General features: G+C 39.4%; 1 protein-coding gene across 4 annotated transcripts in view; it reads left to right on the plus strand.

The window, feature by feature from the left end:
* Positions 1-23134, plus strand: part of ctnnd2a (catenin (cadherin-associated protein), delta 2a) — a 283916-nt gene that overhangs the window by 188166 nt on the left and 72616 nt on the right. For all 4 annotated transcript variants that reach the window (XM_086305983.1, XM_086305978.1, XM_086305982.1 and 1 more), the window contains exons 14-15: positions 192-405; positions 8569-8755. In XM_086305983.1, coding sequence (XP_086162109.1) covers positions 192-405; positions 8569-8755 — 401 coding nt within the window. The remainder of the gene's footprint in view (positions 1-191; positions 406-8568; positions 8756-23134) is intronic.

The raw sequence follows: 23134 nt of genomic DNA on the forward strand, positions 1-23134 counted from the left end.
AACACACATTATACACACTGTGTACGAAGTAGCTACTTGCATAGATAAATAACCAGCCATCAGGAGTACAAGATATTAAAATTTCAGCATTGAAAAAAATATTCTCTACAATACTTCTTGCTGCTGATTTTTATTAATATATATTATTCATTTACGACAGATTTGATTGATTCGATTTCTTTGATACTCAGATCCGTAGACAGGGAGGCATCCAGCTGCTCGTTGATCTACTGGACCACAGGATGAGTGAGGTCCATCGCAGCGCCTGCGGAGCCTTGAGAAACCTGGTGTATGGCAAGGCCAATGATGAGAACAAAGTAACCCTGAAGAACTGCGGGGGGATTCCTGCCTTGGTCCGCCTGCTGAGGAAGACCGGAGATGTGGAAATCAGAGAGCTAGTCACAGGTACGCTGTCTGTGACAATTTTTTACTTCAGCTCCTAGCATGTACAGTATATCAGTTATTTTCCAGCATGGCTCTGTTTATGGCCTCGGGAGAGATTTTAATGGAATATGTTTGTGTGTGTGTGTGTGTGTGTGCAATTCCCATGTTTATGTGAATGTGTGGATAGAATTTGATATGTGAGGATGCAAGGATATTTCAAGCTGCTCTACATACCACACACCTACACTAAAGCTGCTTTAGGAAAGAATCTTTCAGCCAGCAAAAGGAAAAAAATTAAACTTTCTTTCTGTCTTTTCTTGGTATTGATATTGTATGTGTCTTTCATTCGTTCGTCTAATTGTGGTTTTACTTCTTATTTAGTGACTTAAGTGGTCTCGGTTGGCCATGACAGCACCTGCAACCGTTTTGGCTTAGTGAATGTAGTTCTTCATACAGTCAAGTTTTAGTGAATTAGTGTTTGTCAGAAGACTTTACTATTCACCAAACCAAGGCTGTTCATCTTCTTTACTTGCACAACTATTTCACATTCCACTTGAATGATAACATTCAGTCACAGTTGTCCTCAGCAGCCATGACTTGTATGACTCTTGCAAAGAATGCCAACAATCTTTGTGAATGTTATTTATTCTTAGGAGTGTTTTGTCAAGCGTCCCTTTTGACATATTTTATTAAGACGTGTAAGATGTAATGCAGTGCATGTTTATGAGGGGGGGGGGTGTTATTATTTTTTGTTTGCATTAATTGTTATTGCATGTCTGCAATGATAAAAAGGTGAATAGGCCCACCTTGCATTCAAATTCTTGCTTAAAGTGGAATTTAAAGCCCCACACTTGTAGCAGGAATCAATCTTGTTTTAACCTTGAGGGAATGAACACTACAAACTAGCTGGTGTAGTTGAAACACACATTGCAGCAGTGCATACACCCACACGCACAAACTTAATAACGTGCACGCATACAAGCGTTCATGCAAATACACATTCAAATATGTTTAGGCAAAAAATGTATAGATTAAATTTAAACACCCACATAAGGTGTTAGATAATAACACAGATAATACACATTTGAGCTGATATCATCTTTTTTTCCAATATGCCTCCCACTGAGAATTTAATATTCTACTAGAGGAGTAGCAAATAGTAACACAACACTGCACCCCTCGCTGCTTAAAAGAAAAAGAAACACATAGATGTGTGCTTACACACAAGCAAACATCTAGGATATATGGAATTTCAGTGGTCAGCTAGTTATTTTCCAGTATGACATTGGCAATATTGATGAAACATAGTGTCTGTGAATTATGCTTATGCAGCTATGCCACACAGGGGGTTCTTACCCGTTAAAGGCTGATGGGGTATGTCATCCTGCCAGCATGGACACCCGAGTTTGTGAATGTGATAACTTGAGCATGAGACGACGTAGGATTTTTAAATCCATATCACAGGTACAGAAACTGAAAGCCTCAGATGAGTTCAAATCCCAGTGGCCTTGACCTCAAGGTCAGAGGTCAACTTTTCTAAAAATCACCTAGGATTTTTACATTAATATGATACGTGCGTCTACGAGGAGGCTGAGAGGCAGCACTGGGAGCTGCCAGTATTTTTTTGTAATCCCTCATTCAAATTAAAACCTTTAACTAGGGACATTTTTTGATGCAGTCACATCAGCCACAGCACAATTTGATTGAGTTCTCCACTTTCAGAAATAAAATATGCTAATATATAATATGCAGAACTACTGAGATTTACCCGTGTGCTGTTTTTGTCTGCTGAACTCGTGATTTCATGGACAGGCAGAGTTTAAGTGCACTATAGTAAGATTTATACATTATGTTAATACACTAGATTAGATCACTTCATGTGGCGACATATGTATTATAAATACTGTCCTGTAATGCATGATTATATAGGACCATGTTTATTTTTGAATTTTCTCATATTGTTGGTATCAGCTGCACAAAAGGTACATTACATTATCTTGCTGCTCAAACTGTGAATTGTCATAAGTGGGGATCTGAATGTTAGCAGCCTAAAAGATTTCCTATAAGCAGCTCTCACCAGCAACTTGTACATCGATTCCTGTGATAAAACATGAGAGAGCCAATACCTTTCTTTCATCTGTTGTCCTTTACTCGCATCTTTTGTTATCTCGTGTCTGCTCGCTTCGCACTTTTCTTTCCCTTTGTCGGTGTGTGCATTGGATTTTTATGTGATTCCACACTTGTTTCATGTTGAGCTGGACTGTGGGTATCTGCACTTGTCTCACCATTGTTTTTCTACATTTGGCCTCTTTGTTACACCTGGTTAGTCCTGAGATAGCAGAGACATGTGCAAGCTCATACAAGTAGATTTAACAGTTTCAGAGATAAAGCAGACCCATTCACTCAAACACAAAAATACACAAAACCTTGCAAAACCATAAAGCGCATTCACACAGAATACTAAACTAAAGTCAGTAGGGCCCCCTCATGCTCAATTTGACCTCTGTCTCCGTTGTTACTTAGCACAACAGAGCTCATCTTTAATCACACATTCAAAAATCCATCCCACTAGGTCACCTGCTCTATGAGGGGGAAGAGGCCCTGGTGGATCATAAGGCTGACAGCTAGCAAGCAAGTTTTTTTCTGTCCTTTTACAAACCCCTGAGATATCGATAACAGCTCGCTAGAGGAGGGTAGAGAAGGAGGAAGGAAGTCTGGAACCTTTTCACTGTTAATGATATCCTCATAACAGGTTGTGTGGCGGCAGGCAATCTCTGCTGCACTAAAAAACAAGGTTTGTTTATATTCAAGATAAAGAAGTAAGAATGTCATTACAAAAAGGCTTCTTTTTTTGATGATCCCAAGGTATACATGGATGATAAACGTGCTGGAGAGACTAAGATACAGAAAAAAACTCGGGGAAGGAATGTCTGTGGTCTGTAAGCAGATTAACCAGTGAATAAAATTCACTGCGAGTCATACCGCATCATGTTTTGAGCTCCGACTTTTATAAATAGTCATCTCACACAGACAGACATGCACTGTGAAATTCTATCTCTGCTTCCCCCGTTTCCTGACTCTTCCTGTCTTTGCCCTTCCCTGTCTGTGATTCAGTGTCATGCATGAGTCTCCCCTGTTGTCTGTTTCCTCTGGTACTTGGCATTAAACTCCACATTTTAAATGCTTTCACGACAGTACAGCCATATTTTGAAGTCTGTCTTAATTTGCCTCGCGTAACACCCTGCTGTTGCTGTAATTCACGTCTAAGAAGTGTTGCATAATTATTCTGTAATTCAGTTAGGTTGATGTTGTTTGTCACAAATACAGAGAAGGACTACAGTTAGTTAATTATGTAAGTGGTGATTTATGCTGTCCTGGCCATTGACACAATCCTACCAGTTTAAGGCAGTTTTAATAAAAGCTGTGTTACAGAGCTTGTGTAGTTAAACGTTTTCAGCCTCAATTTTGTAAAATAAAAATGAAGTATGTCTGTAGCGCAAAGAACAAAAATGAAGGGCTAAAGGCAGGTGACCCTTTTTGAGAGAAAGTGTCAAAAAATGGTGAACTGGGAGGATTAATGCTGAGACTCTTGTAATATCTGGACCATATTCACTGACTTATAATCCAGGTGCTGTTGGACAGAACTAATGTTGTTGGACTGTATTTGGGTTGAGCGGCTATCAGATGAAATTGTGTGACTCTATAGCAACTCTTTCGGTAGATCAGTGCTGAAAAATTTGCAGTTAAAACATGTTACGGAAGAGCTAATGATGCTAATGCTCTGTAACTACATGTTAGTGTCTCTGCTCTCGGATGCTTTGCTGTGTCAAATTTTATTCTACTCAAAGTCTAACCTTTAATTCTACTTGACGGCCGAATAATTTGAAAGTAAACAATGACTGTCACTAGGAGAGATTGATCTAGGATTGTGTCACCCTATGCTACCCGTAGACTCAAAAAAATGCCAGTATTGTACCAATTCTGCTTTCTTATTACGTCTATGTTGATCCATCCCTCTAATTTGTAATTAAAGAATCTCTTCAGAATCAGGCATAAATTTTTGTTTTTTTGTTACTTTTGGTGATTGGAAAAACCTTCCCTTTAACTATTTACCCTATCTCTCTGTTGGTTCTGAAGTTTAAATTTAGACAAGCTTTATTGGCTTCCTAGGTCTGAGCGTGAGGTAGATAGGATGAAGTCAAGGCTTCTGGGCCTGTCAGTCAAAGTCTGGTCGATGCAGAGGCTTCGGATATCAATAGGAGATGCTATCCTTACTCATGGGCTCACCTTGAATGCAGTGGACCATGACTACAGTTTCTGTTGCTGCCTCCTCTGAAATGGCTGAGGGGAGAAGCAACTGCTGAAGACAGCTGTATCCAAAAAGTTTCCATTTGGACAAATCTTCTCAGATTATTATAATTAGTACTTCTCAGTACTTCCATTAGTCACCATCTAATCCGCTTCCTCTCTATGAAAAACTGCACATGGTTGCTTCTCTCAGCTATGACGCATATCACAATGCATGTTTCTGTGAATTGCACTGAACATGAAAACAATATGCTTACATATATTCCGCTACATACGCAAGCGCTCATTTCCAGAAGTCAGTTTGGTAATGAGAATAAAAGCTATGAGAAATGCAGCAGAGAATAACTGCATGTGTACAGAAGTGACTGACTGACTTTTCCACTGTTGCAAGGTTATGTTAAAAACAGCCCAACAATGTTGAATTATACTGCTGTACTCACAAATACAGTTCATCATTTCCTGTTACTTGAAGGCATAAAATATTTTCTGTTGTCAACGTCTAAATCCCCAAGCTCCAAATGCTGCTGTTATTCAAGAAATTTCAATGCAGCCTTTTCACTGTGAAATTCTCTGGTGGTAATGAAATCTCCAGTATTGGCAGTGGCAGTTTACCCACAATACATGATTTTACCTTGTGCTGCCAAAGGTCTTCAGCAAACCTACCGCTGAAATGAAGGTTCGATGACTCGATGGTTAAGTCAGCAATTGCTAGCTTGCTGTCTGAAAACGTTACCCCAAAGCACTATTTTATTTTATGTTATTTTATTTATTTATTTACCGTTTTTCTCATTCACAGATTTTTATAGACACAACAGCCATGCAATTTGTCATCTCTGGCATTGCTCATCACCAGGTTGTGACCCAGCAGCTAACTAATTCGCAGTGAGCTGCACAAATGAAGGCTGTTTAATAAAACATCACCACTTGAGGTCTCACATGTCTCATTCTTCCCTTACAAGTCACATTCTCATTTATTCATGAATTCATGCAATCATCTCCTCTCTCCCCCAAACCACCAGGCTCCTAGGAAACTGTCTGTCAAATGTCTAAAGGGAACTAGTCAGAGAGGGATGGGGTATAAGGACAAGGAACGAGAAAAGAAAAAAAGCGCAGCCACATGCACTCACAGGCACACAAGCTTGAAGTATGATGTCACTGTCTGTTGGTCACTTGATGTTATACCCATAAGGACATTGAGTTTAGTGAAGCATTACATATCTATGTTTCTAGAGCAGACAAGTCTGTGTAAGTGTGGTTGCTGGTGTGTCGATGTGTGTGTGTCAGCCTTAAATTTGCAGAATATTGGACAGTGGCTGGTACAATGTCCTTGCCCCAGAAAAAAACTGATCAGTGCATCCTTTTACGTGTCTCCTTTTAATCAGTGTTTTTGTCCATTCGCGCCTGCACAAAAATCAGCATGTCGCTTCCTGAGCATGTATTGTGTCTCAATGTGTGTTTGTTTAGATGTATTGGCCCGAGCAGATAAAGAAAGGCTTGCTGAGTGCTGCTTCTTGTCAGCTCATCAAAGACAACACTGTTTTAACCTGATTGCAATCATACACTGAAAACACTTACCACATGAGAAACAGACCGACGCGGGAAAAAGAAGCAGAGAGAAATACAGAAGATGTTTGACAGCATTCAGCTTTATAAGTCAAGTGTTTTGCTGAATGTGTGTCTTCACTCTGAGGTGGCAACAGAGTGTGTGCATGCTTGCATATGTTTGAGCTTATTGCCTTATTTTATTTTTTTTACTTTGATTTGAGAAGAGCCTGTGTGAATAGCAGGATTAAGTGGAAAGACAGAAAGTTGAGATGTGAAACAAGAGGCTGATTAGTGAAAGTGAAGGCAAATGTTACCACACTCACACTCACATGCCTTAGTACAAGCTCTTGATTGCTGCCAAGCAGCATACAAGGTCATTGTGTTATTATCACCCTCCTTCTCTTGTCCTCTCAAGCTTGCTTCCTCTCATTCTCTCTTGCCCTCTCTCACACACACAAACTCTTCTCTGAAATTCCCAATTGCATCTCCCCGTCTCTACTTTTAGCTTTCTTCTTGTATAAACTTATATATAGTCTTATGCATATTCCATCTAATCATTTGCTTTCTGCAGTGGTCTATTAAGTCTAAATTATTAAATATTAATTATTTGGGTTTAACAGCTATGCATTTGTAATTAAGAATTAACCCACTGGCTAAGTAACACTGGCATTTGCTTTCTCACTGCCCTTCCTTGTCTATTCACTGGCCTCATTTTCTTCCAATCCCTTTCCCTGAGATTGACATTATGACCGTATGTAGTAGAGTATAGTGTAAGGCTTCAAGACTGGCATTGCTTTGGGGAATGCAAAGCTGGCTGCTACTTAACATCCATTGCCTCCACAAATGTTTCAGTCAAGTGAGGCTTTATTCATATTTGTCCACAGATCACAGTTTATTTTTCTAGCCCTTTATTATCTTTATTTTCAGTACCTTTATATTTATTTTTAAAGTGCATTTTTCGTTTCAGTTCTCATGCTCGAAAGAAGTTGAACAAATTTTGTATACTTTGGGATTTTATTGTGTATATTTATTTTAAATATGCTTTATTAATTAATTGTTTGCTCCCCAACACATAATAAGTGAGGTCCAGGTTTAACTACAGAGATTTTCCACACTTGCTAGCATTTAAGAAAACAGATGCAGTCTTTATCTTTGGATTTTGCACTCAGAATTACTGAATGAACAGTAATGAATTTCAGAACAGTGAATGGAACCAAGCACATTTTTATTAGGTTTTGGAGAGAATTGTAGCACAGCAGTTAATGAGGTATGTAAGATCAAATAATTGTTAATCGTTTTTGTTTTGTTTTTTTTTACAGAAGAGCTTAAAACTTCATTTGATGAAAATGAAACGGTTGGATAAATATTTTTAGCTCTAAAGATGTATTTGATTTATGAAAGTATGAGGTTTTATTTACAAAGTTTGTAAATGTAATTTAGTCGATAAAACTTTGCAGAAAACTAAATCAACAATCAGCGTTCTTGGTGGTTTATATATTAGTGTCGTACTATTATCTAGTCAGTGTAAGTCTACATTGGCAATGACAGTTTCCACAATCCTTCATTATGATGGTGATGATGATGAAGATGATAAGCAAACAGCATCTTTGACAGTAGGCTGCTTAGATCATACCAATGTAAAAGATTATACAAAATAAATTTTGGTGCAATGTGTGTACCACACATGAAATATGGATAATGGTGGAAGATTTAGGTCAGGACATTATCCAAAGCTTGCAATCACATGTAGCACACAGCAGGAGGTAGTCTGCTTAAGATTCATTCTTGCTACAAGAAGGGTTCTGCTTGGTTTAGGCAACGGTGCTGCCTGTGTGGTGCATGCACTGCCGGCTGTGAATTCACTGAACTATTACCAACACTGTTTTAGTGGCAGATTGGCTCAATCAGACATCACACAGACATTGTACTGGGGAGTTTAGTAGGTTAAAGACTAGTTTATGTCTGATTCATCTGCATTTAACATTTGTGTTTCTAACACGCACCTCTAATGTCTAAAGTTCAGAGAACAGTTCCCCTTTAACTGGACTAAAACCTAAGACTTAAGGAGACTCGCGGTAGGCACCCTCATGCCTCAGCCAATTAGAATGAGAGGAAAATGGAGAATAAAAAGAGAAGCACTGAGAAAGAACAAATGTAAATGCTGAGAATATTGGTGAGCCAGTAACTGACCCGATCAGTTACATACAGAAACGTGCAGACAGAAACTAAGGATATAATAGTTATAGTAGCTACTTTGAAAAAGTTACTTACAGAACTGTCTAAACATAAATATGATAATGTTTCTTATTTTCTGAACACATTCATATGCAGGTGTGCTTTGGAACCTGTCATCATGTGATGCACTGAAGATGCCAATCATCCAGGATGCCTTGGCCGTTCTGACCAATAGTGTCATCATACCCCACTCTAACTGGGACTCCTCCCCAAATCACCATGATGACCGCAAGCTCCACATCCATACATCCCAGGTGCTGCGCAATGCTACAGGCTGTCTCAGGTAAGCAACAGGCACTTAAAATCTTGTCTCAGGTGTTGTTTTCTTCTTCTTTTATATATCACATTATCATTTTATTCAGTTCTGTTCGGTTTTGTTTGTATTGCACCAGTTCACAACAGTCACCTCAAGGTGTGTGTGTGTGTGTTTATACATCTACTGACAAATGGTTTTTTGCAGAAAAATCAAAGTTTCTTAATCTTCACCACTGTGCGATTATAGGCACAACTTCAAACAGTATATGCATATTTTGTTCTTTTTTGTTGCTCCCTTTCACGTTCATTCACTGAAGCACATTTGCACCAATTTGTGTTGGTCACCATAGAAACAACTCCTCCACTTGCTGGGATCCTTTGTGTGTTGACTTTCGTTTTGGTGCATTGTGCCTCTAAATTGTTTCTTTGTACAGTTTGAAATCACGGAGGACAACTTACAGCTTTCATGATTACTGTGTTTATGTGCATCTCAGTATGAGAAAATAGGTTTCTATTATATTTCAGTGTGTACTCGTTAACGCCCATCCTCGTGTTAGTAAAGCCTACACTTTATGCTCTACTTTGTGCTCTACTTGTGTCAGAGCAGTTACTGTAGTCTTAATTGAATATGGTGAGTTAAGCATTAAGTTAACTCGCATGAAATTTGCTCCTTGTTGATCTATTTGATCTAAACATCTGTTAAGAGCCTGGCATGCAGACATGATAGTGAATATTTTTTGATCACATAATTCTTTTCTTAGATCTGCTAATCTGGCATGAAAGAGTAAAAAGTCAGGCTGATGATGAAAAAGAGCTGCAGGTAATCGTAGTAAGTAGTACAGTAAAACACTGTAAAATGCTGTAGAAGATTTGTTATTTTGGACCACATATGTATTCATATTGAATACGTGTTAAAGAAAAAAGTCAATACTGGTCTGATCTTTAAAATTAGTCATGAGACTGAAATTTTGATGTGTAACTATTTGATCACTTGCGTGCTGCTAGCACAGAAAGTTTGTCATTTGTTTCTGATCATATTTGTTGATCTGTGTACATACTCTCACACCAACCCCACAGAGGCCTGCGATGTTTGAAAAAAAAAAGTCTCCACTTGGCCAGCTCTCTTTGAGCTATGTGGGCGATCGTGGCTCAAGAGTTGGGAGTTCGCCTTGTAATCGGAAGGTTGCCGGTTCGAGCCCCGGCTCGGACAGTCTCGGTCGTTGTGTCCTTGGGCAAGACACTTCACCTACCGCCTACTGGCCGATGGCGCGATATGGCAGCCTCGCTTCTGTCAGCTGTGGCTACAACTGTAGCTGCCTCCACCAGTGTATGAATGAGTGGGTGGATGACTGGGTGTGTAAAGTGCTTTGGGGTCCCTAGGGGGGGACTAGTAAAAGTGCTATACAAATACAGGCCATTTACCATTTATGTGCTCAATGAACCACCAGTGGATTAAACCCTCACCCCAACAGTTTTGAAGATTCTTGAGCTATTTCAAATGGTTATCTTCCACTATTGCAGCTATTGGATGTATTTAAAAATGCATTAGGTAACCAAGCTAGAAAAGATCCTCCAACCACCTCGTTGCCACAGCTTTACACACCAACCTCAATAAAGGAAGTGTGGAACCATTCACACTCAAGGTCCCCTCCTCCTTTGGAATGGACTGGAATGGCTTTTCTAGTCTCACTTAGCAGTTTAGACTCTCAACACTTCAAGCCACTTTTTTTTCCCGTATAGTCATACAGTTAAATACTTTACCTTCTATACATTCACACCTATTGCCAATTTAGAATCACCGTTTAACCTAACATGCAAGTATCTGGACTGTGGAAGAAAGCTGTGGTACCTAGTTGTACCTCATGCAGGCACAGGGCCCAGAGACCACAAGAAAAAAGGACTTTCTTGCTGTGAGGTGACAGGGTTGTCGATTGCTGTTGAAGTTCTGACTGAGGTACAAATTGATGATCTCCCACAAGAAGTGGGGGCCAGACACTTCCAGTACAGCCTCACTAAATGTATAGGTATGCCAGGCCTGATCATTTATGGTCGTCATTTGATAACTCGGCTCGTGTCTATGACATATGTACATGATTGCAAAATGATGTAGGGTGGCCTAGCCAAGTGCACTTACAAACAACTTCATCTATATTCATGGTATTCCGTATGGACAAAGTGTGAATTGCACAAATGTCCAGTAACAGAAATCCTCAGTGTGTTCTGTTAACACACCCTCCAACTTTCTGTACCATTGCTCCATTTCCTCGCTGGGGACAGTGGAGCAACTCCAGACTGGAAAAGAGCCAGGCTGCTCTCCGGAATACAAATTATCCATTGAGTTGACCCCAGCTTTATCTAACCCGTATCTCTCAACCTCAAGCACTAGCTCGGCCCACTTTCACCACCAGAGAGGTGATGTTGCATGGCTAAATGTTATTAATATTAATGTTAACTAGTATGCATATCCACCTTTTTTATCCACCGATTAGGTTCTTACAGCTGCAGTACAAAAAACAAATATATAATATATTTAATAGGAAACCTAAATAATATGGGTGTGTATAGCTGTACTTGTATGGGTAAAGACTATATGATACCTAAGTGTGATCATGAAGTTATTCTTCTGTGTAATATTTGTCAATTTTGGTATCATTTGCAGTTATACAGTGCACCACAGACTAGTTTTATATCCTAAATGGGCTATGTATCCTGGGAGCAATACTTAAATTAGACGTATTAATTGACTTTTTTAAATGCTTCTTTTAAGGCCAAATGAGCTGAGGAGTTTTCATTTCATGCTAAGCACGCTATTCACCTACGGTTGACTATTTAGGAATGTTTGAGTAAAAACAGTGGTGAATCTAAAACATGAGCTCATCCAAAACACAGACAAACACATTTTCATCTTCAACATCTTTCTATGTTTGTTCCTATAGTTAATTGTAGGAACTTGGTTCTACAGAGAAATATGTTTGTGTGGGTTTTTGGATTTGTCCAACACAAGACTCAGATCCTTTCTGGTTCTTGGTTTGTTCTTTTAGCTGTTTGTTTGCCACAATAGAGATAGATTTCCTTAAAACTTTGATGACATGATGTAGATTTTCAGCAATTTTTCCTCACTAACTCACTAAACCATTTATAGAACTTGAGCGCATGTGTGTGTAGGTACCTAAAGATGCGGGGGAAGAAGACAAATGATGCTGTCACTGTGCTGTTCCACATTGTAAAGCTACAGATCAAATTGTAAAAGGTGCTAAAGGAGAGGGAGTACGAGAGGGCAGAAAAGGAAAAAGTTGGAAAAATTTGAACTGAGAGAATTTAGACATGGAGAACAATAAGAGAGAGACACTAACACATAGCAGTGAAGGTGTTTCTGCTTCTCTCCGGGGGCAGCTTTCTATCTCACCATCTTTTCAGAGGGTTAAAGTGACATAAGACCACAGTGTTCAGGTCCCAGTGTACCTGCAGCTCAATTTCAGACCTCTCACCCCTCTTATTATCTCCTTGATGTGTGTGTTTGTGTGGCTGTGTAGGTGCATGAGAGTCCATATTTCTATGTGTACTTATTGGTGTTGCATGTACAGTATATGCTCAAGTGTGTATGTGTATGTAAATGCTAATTTGTTTCCACTATAAAGAAAAAAAACACACACACAGCTGTATTTCTGGTGTGCATGAATGTGTGCATTTCTGCATATTTGTTTTTGGCTCCATGCATGACGCCGCGTGTGCAATCAGACTAGCTGAGAGGATTCTTGGTCGCCTACACCAGAATTTTGCACACTATTTTAAAGCTCTTTTTGCAATTATTACTTTTGGCAATCAGTGTGTGAAAAAGTATGCTTGTTGTAATCAATCAGACTGTCCACTTTGGCAAATCCTTCACAGCCCAGCACTGTTTTCCATCTTGTTACGGTGTTATCAAGCCAGACACAAGGTCTTCTCCTCCGTTCAGAGGCTGTTTAACTCCCTTCAGGTTGCTGGTTTGTAGCCAAGCAAGAAAAGAAAACAACTACCTGGTGCCTTACACACACCCTTTGTATGCGTTTGCATGTTTTTGTTCTATTCGTGAATGCTTTCAGCTCGTTTCCATTCAGACACCCACAGATGTGCGTAGAGGAAAGGACTGATTTTTGGTTGATCGAGAATTAAATGCGTGGTCACGAAAGAGTTTGTTTCCATATTTATTTTATGGGTATTAATAGGTTTGTTTGCATGTGTTCCATCTGGTGATGAACCCTCTGCTGCCTGTGCCCTCAATGACACACATACACACATGGACAGACATTTATGCAGAGCCACCACACACCAGCTGTTTGAGACAAAGTCACTCAGTAGTCATTTGTTCCTTGAGCAACATTAGAAGACCATCTGTCTTCGGATTCACTCGTGTCCATGTAAATCCCATGAATGTTGCACCAATTTTATAACAACTAAAAAGAAAAGAAAAGGGATTCGTGTTACGATCAGTGACTATCAGATTGTTTGCCGAGGTACGCTGTTGCACCCTGTAGTAGAAAATCAATGTCAAATTAAAAATGTATAAGTGTCCTTGTGTTTTTAAAACAGTGCAATTGGTGGAAAACATGTCCAACTGGCAATATTTTAATAGTTGTCAAACCAGCGTCTGCAGACAGCAGGAAGCTTGTTAGTGAAATATTTCTCACGTACACATGGATGCTACTTTTTCAGAAAATAATAATGAATTGTTTAGCATTGTATATAAGCTAATCAACACTTTTAATGGTGGCTATATGCATACACTGACAAACTAGAGCAATATTATATTCAAATTCTGTATTTTAATTTTGTAGAAAATCGACTGCCTAGTGCTTTAAAGATAAAGCTGTGTGACAGGGTGTTAAAAAACTGCATGCCGACCAGTAAACAGTGTGCATAAGTTAACTGTAAGTTGTTTTACCCAGTTGGCTGTGGAAATATGTGTTGTATTTTTATGCCTTTATTAGACACCAACAGCAGAAACCAGGAACTTAACAGTTTATGAATTTCTTATATATTTCTTGTTGAGTTGTAATAGAAACATTTAATTATACTCGAGTCTTTTGCTCTAATACCCTAAATGTTTTTGTGAAGTTGGACCCTTTACACACGTACAAGACACGGGCGTGGTGACAGCATTTCTTTATTTTGACCTCTGGTTTTACTGTGGTTTTACAATGGGACACAGACACTCGTGCTCCGCTGTCACGGCCGCTCTCCTTCACTCCGACTGTCACTATGAACATATAAAGAGTCACATTCACACCCACGCCACAGTTTTCTTTGGATTTTGAAGGATTTCTGGGATCTGGGATCTACGGTTAATTAGGTGTGCTTGGTACATCTTCTATTTGATCCCCTTTAATTAACTGTCATGAACGTAATTCATTGTTTTCTTTTTCAGTTTATTCATTCCCTTGTTTTTGTTGGAATTTGATAAAAAATAAAAATATATGCATGCCTTTCTCTGCTTTTACTATTTTGACATTCAATCTTTTTTTCTTTATTTGTTTTTCTAAATTTGATTCCCAGAAATCATATTAATATGTCAAAACTTCTCTGCGTGATTCTCCCCACAAAAACTGTTTACTGGAAGGAAGAGAGAACTGATTGAACTTTACCATTTAATGGAAATGTTGCCGTAACTAGAACCAGCAAACAATGAGTTTTTCCAAATATTTTGAGCTGCAGTAGTCAAATGTCGTGCTTGTTTGGCACTGCCACTAAACGAACTACGCTGTTACTTCACTGCAGCTAACAGTTTGAATGGGATGCTTAATCAAGTTCTGTCTTTTTGCTCAGTAGGTAATTATTTAATGATGCAGGCTAATGAGTTAGGCTAAATTAATGAGGAGTGACATCAGATAGGATGAACTGTAAACCTGTAATGGACTCCCTAAATAGTAGAGATTACTGGTTAAATTTAAGCAGACACACACACACACACACACACACACACACACACACACACACACACACACACACACACACACACACACACGTAATAGAAAACCTTTTCTTTCACTTTAGTGTTTTCTGAAGCTCATGCAAAGGGTTTTACCGTTTGTAATGCACATGTACATATATTATGTTACCAGCGTCCCTATGAAACTGGTTAAAACAAACAAGTTGGTTTAAATCTAATCTATCAAACTATTATTTAATAAAATGCTTTTTTTCTGCTGAAGAAATTCTGACCTCACTGTTGTCTCACTAAATTATATCTAAGAAGAGGTGTGTTGCAGAATGGTGCAATACGTCATGCTTCATTACCACTAGATTAACAGGCACATGTGCACATAACACAAATGCAGAGAGTTACACACAAACTACACACATACTTGAACCCATCCATGTGCAAAGGCCTTTAAATAGCAGACATACAAATGCTATTAAGCAAAGTATATAGGAGATAACCGTATACTTATAAAAATGACAGTCTGGTCTGATCATCTTAGTATTTCATAAACTACAAAAATGTGGGAAACTTCTTTTTTATGGTCTAGCCTTTAAGAGCTTCTTTTTTCACTCAGCTGCGCACAGCTGTAAACATGGCAAGGTAAATATGGAATGATGTTGGCAGTGTACCCAGAAGAAACTGAAATGTGAAGAGTAACATTTGCTTTATTTTCCTGGAAATCGTTAGTTAGCGCTTCCTTCCTGACGACCTCTTGAACATCATGAAAAATGTGTCATTTATAATTGCAAAGCCAAAATATTGTATAGTTGAGGGTCCATCATTAGATGCTACTGGCTTAAGGATGAGGGAGTGTGACGGGCTTATGAAAACGTGTGATCGCATATCATTGCTTGCTTAAGCATCTACCTTTGTATTATATATGTATGCAGGCTAAAAACCTAATATTATAAAAGCTCTCAATAAAACATTCATGTTGCATTGCTAAGTGTCGTCTCTTCCACTCATGACGAGGCATCATATAAAAGAACATGATGCAAATCTCTGTAGAAGTCGACATATTCAAGGCTAAAGCCGGTGTTAAAGCAGTAAATAATTCACCCTCCCTCTTTCTCACCCACCTTCCGCCTGTCTTTGCTGCTTAAACATTAGTCAAGGTGAAGTGTTTTCACTGTTATGTTGTTTTATATCAACTTGACAGAGAATAGTTCTCCGTTAAGCGGCATTTCCATCGTGTGCTTGTTTGCCCATTAGCATTCAAAGAGGGTGAAAATGACTTGACCTTCTCTTGGAAGCAGGGAGCCGTGAACGTGAAGTTTTAATTGAGTTCTTGTGTCTTTCCCTTTCTTTTCTCCTTTTCTCATCAGTGCAATATTTGAAAGATCTCATTCCCTAGACTAGTGATCTCTTTATTATGGCACTATGCAGAGGTGGGACCAAGTCATTGTTTTGCAAGTCTCAAGTAAGTCTCAAGTCTTTATCCTCAAGTCTCAAGTCAAGTCTCAAGTAATGTCAGGCAAGTCAGAGTCGAGTCTCAAGTCACTGGTGTAAAAGTCCGAGTCAAGTCACAAGTCTGAAACTTTGAATTTCAAGTCCTTTCGAGTCTTTAAAAAAAACAAACGAAAAAATAATGTTGCAGTTATGCTAAATGTAAATATTAGACCATGTAATTTTTAAATCTGTGTTTTTCTCAACACATGACAAAATAGTGAACTTAGAAAATATACACAAATTGTGAAATTGCACCTCTTTAAAATGCAGCTCAATTAAACCTAGCTCCAAGAATAATTTTCACCGACAGTTCTGAGATACGCTGCATGTTATTCTTGGATGCGGTTGTAGGACCGGCTTTAAAATCGCATGACAAAAATATCATACACATTAAAAAAAACTGCATCACCAACGTAGCCTGGACAACATTTGCTAGTTAGATGAAGTCAGCTATCTCATCGTAGCATATTTATATGCATATTTATAATTATACGGTTCTTGGAGTGAGTGCATACACTCATGAAGTTTAGTAACTTCAGGTCACTGCAACAAGCCCAGGTACAGTTTACCGACGGATGGGTACAGGACCTTGAAATGCACCGTGTAGAACGAAAGACCATCGTACGTATCATAAGTTTACCAGTCTCACAAATTGTCGTCATAAATACACATTCATTAACCGTTTATTAATAGGACCTTTGAGCTCAACGGTAATTAATTAGTAGTGGAAATAATTTCTGGTAGCATCACAGAAATGTAGCAGTGACAACAATATTGTATGCTGTAATCGTACTGGGCAATTAGTGATACAAAAAAACTGTTTTATCCTGTGAATAAAAGTATATGTTTTTGTCAATGTACCATAATAACAGAAGCGAAACGCAATATTGTGTCAGGACAATTCACTATTTATGCACAATAAACAAAGGAGCATAGCGCGACAATTTCTGTTCTTGCTTGTAACCTATATCACCAATTATGTTATGAAAGTGACGTATTAACTACTAAAAAACACTGACCTTCGTGTAAATGCTTGGAGCAGACTAACCTGTGAGCTGGAGTGTTCTGGGACGTTATATTTGGTCTTTGAATGGCTGCACTCCAGGCCATCCGTCGCGTCTTTGTTACTTCGGAAACATGAACAATTTCTCTTCAACGTCGTAATCCGATAACAACCGATCTCTTTACCCGTCGGCTTCCCGTGGCTGTCATGCGACCGGCTATTGCAGTTAATAATACAACAGCTTCTTGACATTTTTGTGTTTCTTTTTATCGCTGTGTGACTGATTTTAATTGAAAGCCTGCGTGCGCTAGTACCGCTTGCCACGAGTTCCCAGAATCCTTTGCGGTTCTACCCGTGAATGACGTCACATTTTCAATCTCTATATAATATGCATGTTAAATTTTATATTTGGGGTAAAATATCAAGTCTTTTCAAGTAAACCGGTTCAAGTCCAATTCAAGTCCCAAGTCATTGGTGTAAAAGTCCAAGTCAAGTCACAAGTCTTAGAACATTTTTTCAAGTCAAGTCTAAAGTCATAAAATTAATGACTCGAGTCTGACTCGAGTCCAAGTCATGTGACTCGAGTCCACACCTCTGGCACTATGATAGATGAACTTGAAGAAGTTCAAACTATACAAAGGTATTGTCTCATTTCGTTTCTGACATTTCAGATTTAAAAGAATGATATTTAAACTGGTGTCACCACTCTTTAATGTTTGTTTTGTTTGTTTTTCGTCTCGCTCCTTCACCAGTTGTCTGAGCCCACATAGTACATCCTCTATAAAGTGCTACAGTGGGGCAAAAAAGTATTTAGTCAGCCACCGATTGTGCAAGTTCCCCCACCTAAAATGATGACAGAGGTCAGTAATTTGCACCAGAGGTACACTTCAACTGTGAGAGACAGAATGTGAAAAAAAAAAAAAAAATCCATGAATCCACATGGTAGGATTTGTAAAGAATTTATTCGTAAATCAGGGTGGAAAATAAGTATTTGGTCAATAACAAAAATACAACTCAATACTTTGTAACATAACCTTTGTTGGCAATAACAGAGGTCAAACGTTTACTATAGGTCTTTACCAGGTTTGCACACACAGTAGCTGGTATTTTGGCCCATTCCTCCATGCAGATCTTCTCGAGAGCAGTGATGTTTTGGGGCTGTCGCTGAGCAACACGGACTTTCAACTCCCGCCACAGATTTTCTATGGGGTTGAGGTCTGGAGACTGGCTAGGCCACTCCAGGACTTTCAAATGCTTCTTACGGAGCCACTCCTTTGTTGCCCGGGCGGTGTGTTTTGGATCATTGACATGTTGGAAGACCCAGCCTCGTTTCATCTTCAAAGTTCTCACTGATGGAAGGAGGTTTTGGCTCAAAATCTCACGATACATGGCCCCATTCATTCTGTCCTTAACACGGATCAGTCGTCCTGTCCCCTTGGCAGAAAAACAGCCCCATAGCATGATGTTTCCACCCCCATGCTTCACAGTAGGTATGGTGTTCTTGGGATGCAACTCAGTATTCTTCTTCCTCCAAACATGACGAGTTGAGTTAATACCAAAAAGTTCTACTTTGGTTTCATCTGACCACATGACATTCTCCCAATCCTCTGCTGTATCATCCATGTGCTCTCTGGCAAACTTCAGACGGGCCTGGACATGCACTGGCTTCAGCAGCGGAACACGTCTGGCACTGCGGGATTTGATTCCCTGCCGTTGTAGTGTGTTACTGATGGTGACCTTTGTTACTTTGGTCCCAGCTCTCTGCAGGTCATTCACCAGGTCCCCCCGTGTGGTTCTGGGATCTTTGCTCACCGTTCTCATGATCATTTTGACCCCACGGGATGAGATCTTGCGTGGAGCCCCAGATCGTGGGAGATTATCAGTGGTCTTGTATGTCTTCCATTCTCTGATGATTGCTCCCACAGTTGATTTTTTCACACCAAGCTGCTTGCCTATTGTAGATTCATTCTTCCCAGTCTGGTGCAGGTCTACAATACTTTTCCTGGTGTCCTTCGAAAGCTCTTTGGTCTTGGCCATGGCGGAGTTTGGAGTCTGACTGTTTGAGGCTGTGGACAGGTGTCTTTTATACAGATGATGAGTTCAAACAGGTGCCATTCATACAGGTAACGAGTGGGGGACAGAAAAGCTTCTTACAGAAGACGTTACAGGTCTGTGAGAGCCAGAGATTTTCCTTGTTTGAGGTGACCAAATACTTATTTTCCACCCTAATTTACGAATAAATTCTTTACAAATCCTACCATGTGAATTCATGGATTTTTTTTTCACATTCTGTCTCTCACAGTTGAAGTGTACCTCTGGTGCAAATTACTGACCTCTGTCATCATTTTAAGTGGGGGAACTTGCACAATCGGTGGCTGACTAAATACTTTTTTGCCCCACTGTATATAGTTACAGAAAATGTGTGACCTGTTACCTTGCACAAGTGTATGTAACTGGTGGCGTTCACACTCTTTAATCTTTGAAGGACTTCCACAAAAGGTTTTTTTGAGTTGAGTTGTAGTTTCTGGGTTTGCCTATCAAATCTGCATCTAACTCTTTGGGTACTTGGGGCGATCGTGGCTCAAGAGTTGGCAGTTGGTCTTGTAATCAGAAGGTTGCCGGTTTGACCCCTGACTCGGACAGTCTCGGTCGTTGTGTCCTTGGGCAAGACACTTCACCCGTTGCCTGCTGGTGGTGGTCAGAGGGCCCGGTGGCCTCTGTCAGTGCGCCCCAGGGTGGCTGTGGGTACAATGTAGCTTGCCATCACCAGTGTGTGAATGGGTGGATGACTGAACGTGTAAAGCACTTTGGAGTCCTTAGGGACTAAGTAAAGCACTATACAAATACAGGTCATTTTACTTAATAGCACATTCTTTTTTGTTGATTAGCTGTGGCTGGAAAACTGTGCAGGTGCATTAAAGGTGCTTTAAATATTCCATAGCTTTTCTTTTAGAGTCATTTCTGGGTCTGTTTGCAAGTGTGCTTTCCTTGTGTGAAGATTAGATTTCAGTGAAACTTAGACTTCCAGATGGCCTTGCATTATCTTAAATTACTTAAATATTTGATCTAGAATTCATAACTGAATCCATGACAACAAGCTGCCTGGTCCCTGAGATATTGAATCAAGCCCAAATCATGTTCCACAGTGGCAATGAGCACGGTCTCCTTAAAAGCTGAATTTGGTATTTGATTTTTGAATTTAGTCTGCACTAAATTGTGCGTCTGCTCTTACTGTGACCAGAAAACTTTTGACCAGGGTGAGTCATTCTAGTGGATCTGGTCTTCATTCGCAAAACGTATTTCCTTTTCTATTTTGAACAGCCAAGGCTTTTTGCTGGGACACCTGCCATGTGGATCATCTTTGTACTATGTCTATATAACTGTTTAAACATAAACCTTGACAGCAGCGGTTATAAGGGGTTGTTGCACATCCTCTTGTTAAATTTATGTGTTTGGCCAGATCTTTTCTTGAATAAAATACCTCTTTTTCTCTGCAGGTCAACACATAATAATAGTAAAGTCAATAGTAAAGAGAACACCAAACCGTAAATGTTTTAAAAGCACTATTTTGATCTGTCATACTCATTTTCCAAACACAGATATTGAGTGTGAAACTACTATAGATTTGGTGGCTTTGAATGTATGTAGATGTGTTGATTTATCATGTAACTGAGCTGCTTTGTAACAACCAGTAAATACATATAGTGAAGAAACACAGAAGCCAATATTCAAATGGTTTCATTGTAACAGCTCTTCACCTGCATCTTAAGGACAAGGGTCACTCCTGCAAGGATGCCAATGTTGACATTTTGGACAGAGAAGAAAGATGGTTTGAAAGAGGAGTGAAAGAAGACATCTATATCCACTGTGAACGACCAACTGTCTGCCATCTATAATCCAGTTTTGAGATCCCCACTTACATCCTGGGCCTTCTGACCTCATTAAGGCTACGTCCACACTAATGCGTTTTTGTTTAAAAGTGCATCGTTTTCTCTCCGTTTTAGCCTCCCGTCCACACTGAGACGGCGTTTTCACTCATGGAAAATGCAGCGTTTTCAAAACGCTCTCGAAAATGCATACATTTGAAAACGGTGCTTTCGCGTCGCAGTGTGGACAGCAAAAACACTTTCTAAAACGATGACGCATATTAGTCATATGATGCAGTCATGTGACCAATTAAACTAAGATAGCGGAGGGCATTATACAGCAGTTGTTTTGTTTGCTCTCAATTTTGACAGCCCTATTAAAGATTAATATCAGTCTGTACAAGCTCCAGATAGCTTTTCTTCAAATTCTTTAACTCTCACTCGCTTTTGCAACTTTGTACTTTTGTGTTACTCGCAGCAACAACTCCACCTCATTAGTTAGTCTATTTAAAAAACTCTGTGCTTTTCCTCGACATTTTGCCGCGACTTTTGAAAGAGCTGGAAAGTAAATAAGCGGCAGACAGAAATTCGTTTCACGCATGCGCAGTAGTGGAACGTAAGCATTTTCGGACGTTTCAATGTGGACGAGCAACTCTGTGAAAACAACTGAAAACTCTAGTGTGGACGCGAAGCGTTTTCAGAAGAAAACGCCGTTTTCAAATCTAACCAGGCTAGTGTGGACGTAGCCTAAATCACATGATATGATGGGGCTAGGTTTTACAGTGGGTTCACCCAAAACCTTGGCTGATTGTGACCTTTTTCACACCTTGGCTTGTGTGATTAGACAGAGGATCAATAGGGGGTCCATGACACTCCCATAGGGCTCTATGGGAGTTGCTCTTAGAACTGAAGAGTCCAGACGCTTTTCTTTCAAAGCTCTTTAGACTACTATGGCCTGGATGACTGAGAACCTTCACAGACAAAAATAGAAGTAGAAAGTAGAAATCGATGTTTGTCTCATATGTTGTCACTGACAGACAGCTACACACATGCTAAACCGATTGTGACTCTAACACTATTTGTCAGCATTGGTAACTTTTTTCTGTTAGTGTATAGCTGAAGGCCTGAAATGATATGGAGTATGTGTTATTAATAGAAGTTTATTATACTGAATTTACATAAATTATACTTCATAATTAATCTGCCTGCACTGCAGTGACTCACTGCAATGTAATTGTTGTGCAGTTTGGTCTGTGGCTAATAATGAGTCACCTAAAATCAGTTTCTTTTTCATTATGTTCTTGTGTCTGTCTTTGTGTTGTTGTTGTTTTTGCATGTTGTTTCTCTGCTTTTCTAAATCTGATTTTATCTTGAGTGCCAAAATGTGGGACATTTGCTAGATTGTGTCAAAGTTTCGTGATGTGCTGTTTTTTGTTTTGTTTTTTTAGTGTGAACTGAGCATTAAAGTGATTATTTCAGGCAAGTATAATATAAATTTTAGCTCATGCTGCTCACCTCAGTTTCATTTTCTATTTTATTAATGCAGACAAATGAGTCACTGTCTCGTACAAAGTGTTTCTGTATCACAGGCAGTTCCTTGTTGAAACCCAAACAAATCCAGCCCAACGCCCACCTGAACTTCCAGTTCAATCAAAATTCAATTCATTATTTCTGTGCATCATATTGGCAAAGCTGCTAATAATATACTGAACAATATTGTCAAATTATCAAAGCAGCGTTGGTGTGATTGTTGGCTGTGAAGTTCAGCCACCAACTGTCTGACTAAAGTGGCTCTTTTTTCCCTTTCCCGTATTTTGGACTCAAGTCAAGTGCTTTAAATTGAAGTGAGCCTTCAGGGCATAGATTGAGATGTAGCCAGAATTTTAATGCTCCTTTTTCAATTGTTTAGTTTAGGGAGAAGTGCCAGGTTCCCCAGTATCTGTTTCTCTCTCTCTCCCTCTGCCTCTACACAGCTCTTATTACCAGCTGTCTTTTTCTTTCATCTGTCATCCTGTCTCATCTTCCCTCCTCAATCAGCTCTCTTTCTTTCCCCGTGTATTTGGCAAACGCATAAGCATATACGGAGAAAAGCACACTCTCCAACCAGTTGTTGTCATGTGTGTGTTGCAG

Source organism: Aulonocara sp. 'chitande type north' Nkhata Bay, linkage group LG9 (genome assembly GCF_057382095.1).
Source record: "Aulonocara sp. 'chitande type north' Nkhata Bay isolate Kocher_YH1m ecotype deep benthic linkage group LG9, A_spYH_male_GT1.1, whole genome shotgun sequence".
Classification (NCBI taxonomy): domain Eukaryota; kingdom Metazoa; phylum Chordata; class Actinopteri; order Cichliformes; family Cichlidae; genus Aulonocara; species Aulonocara sp. 'chitande type north' Nkhata Bay.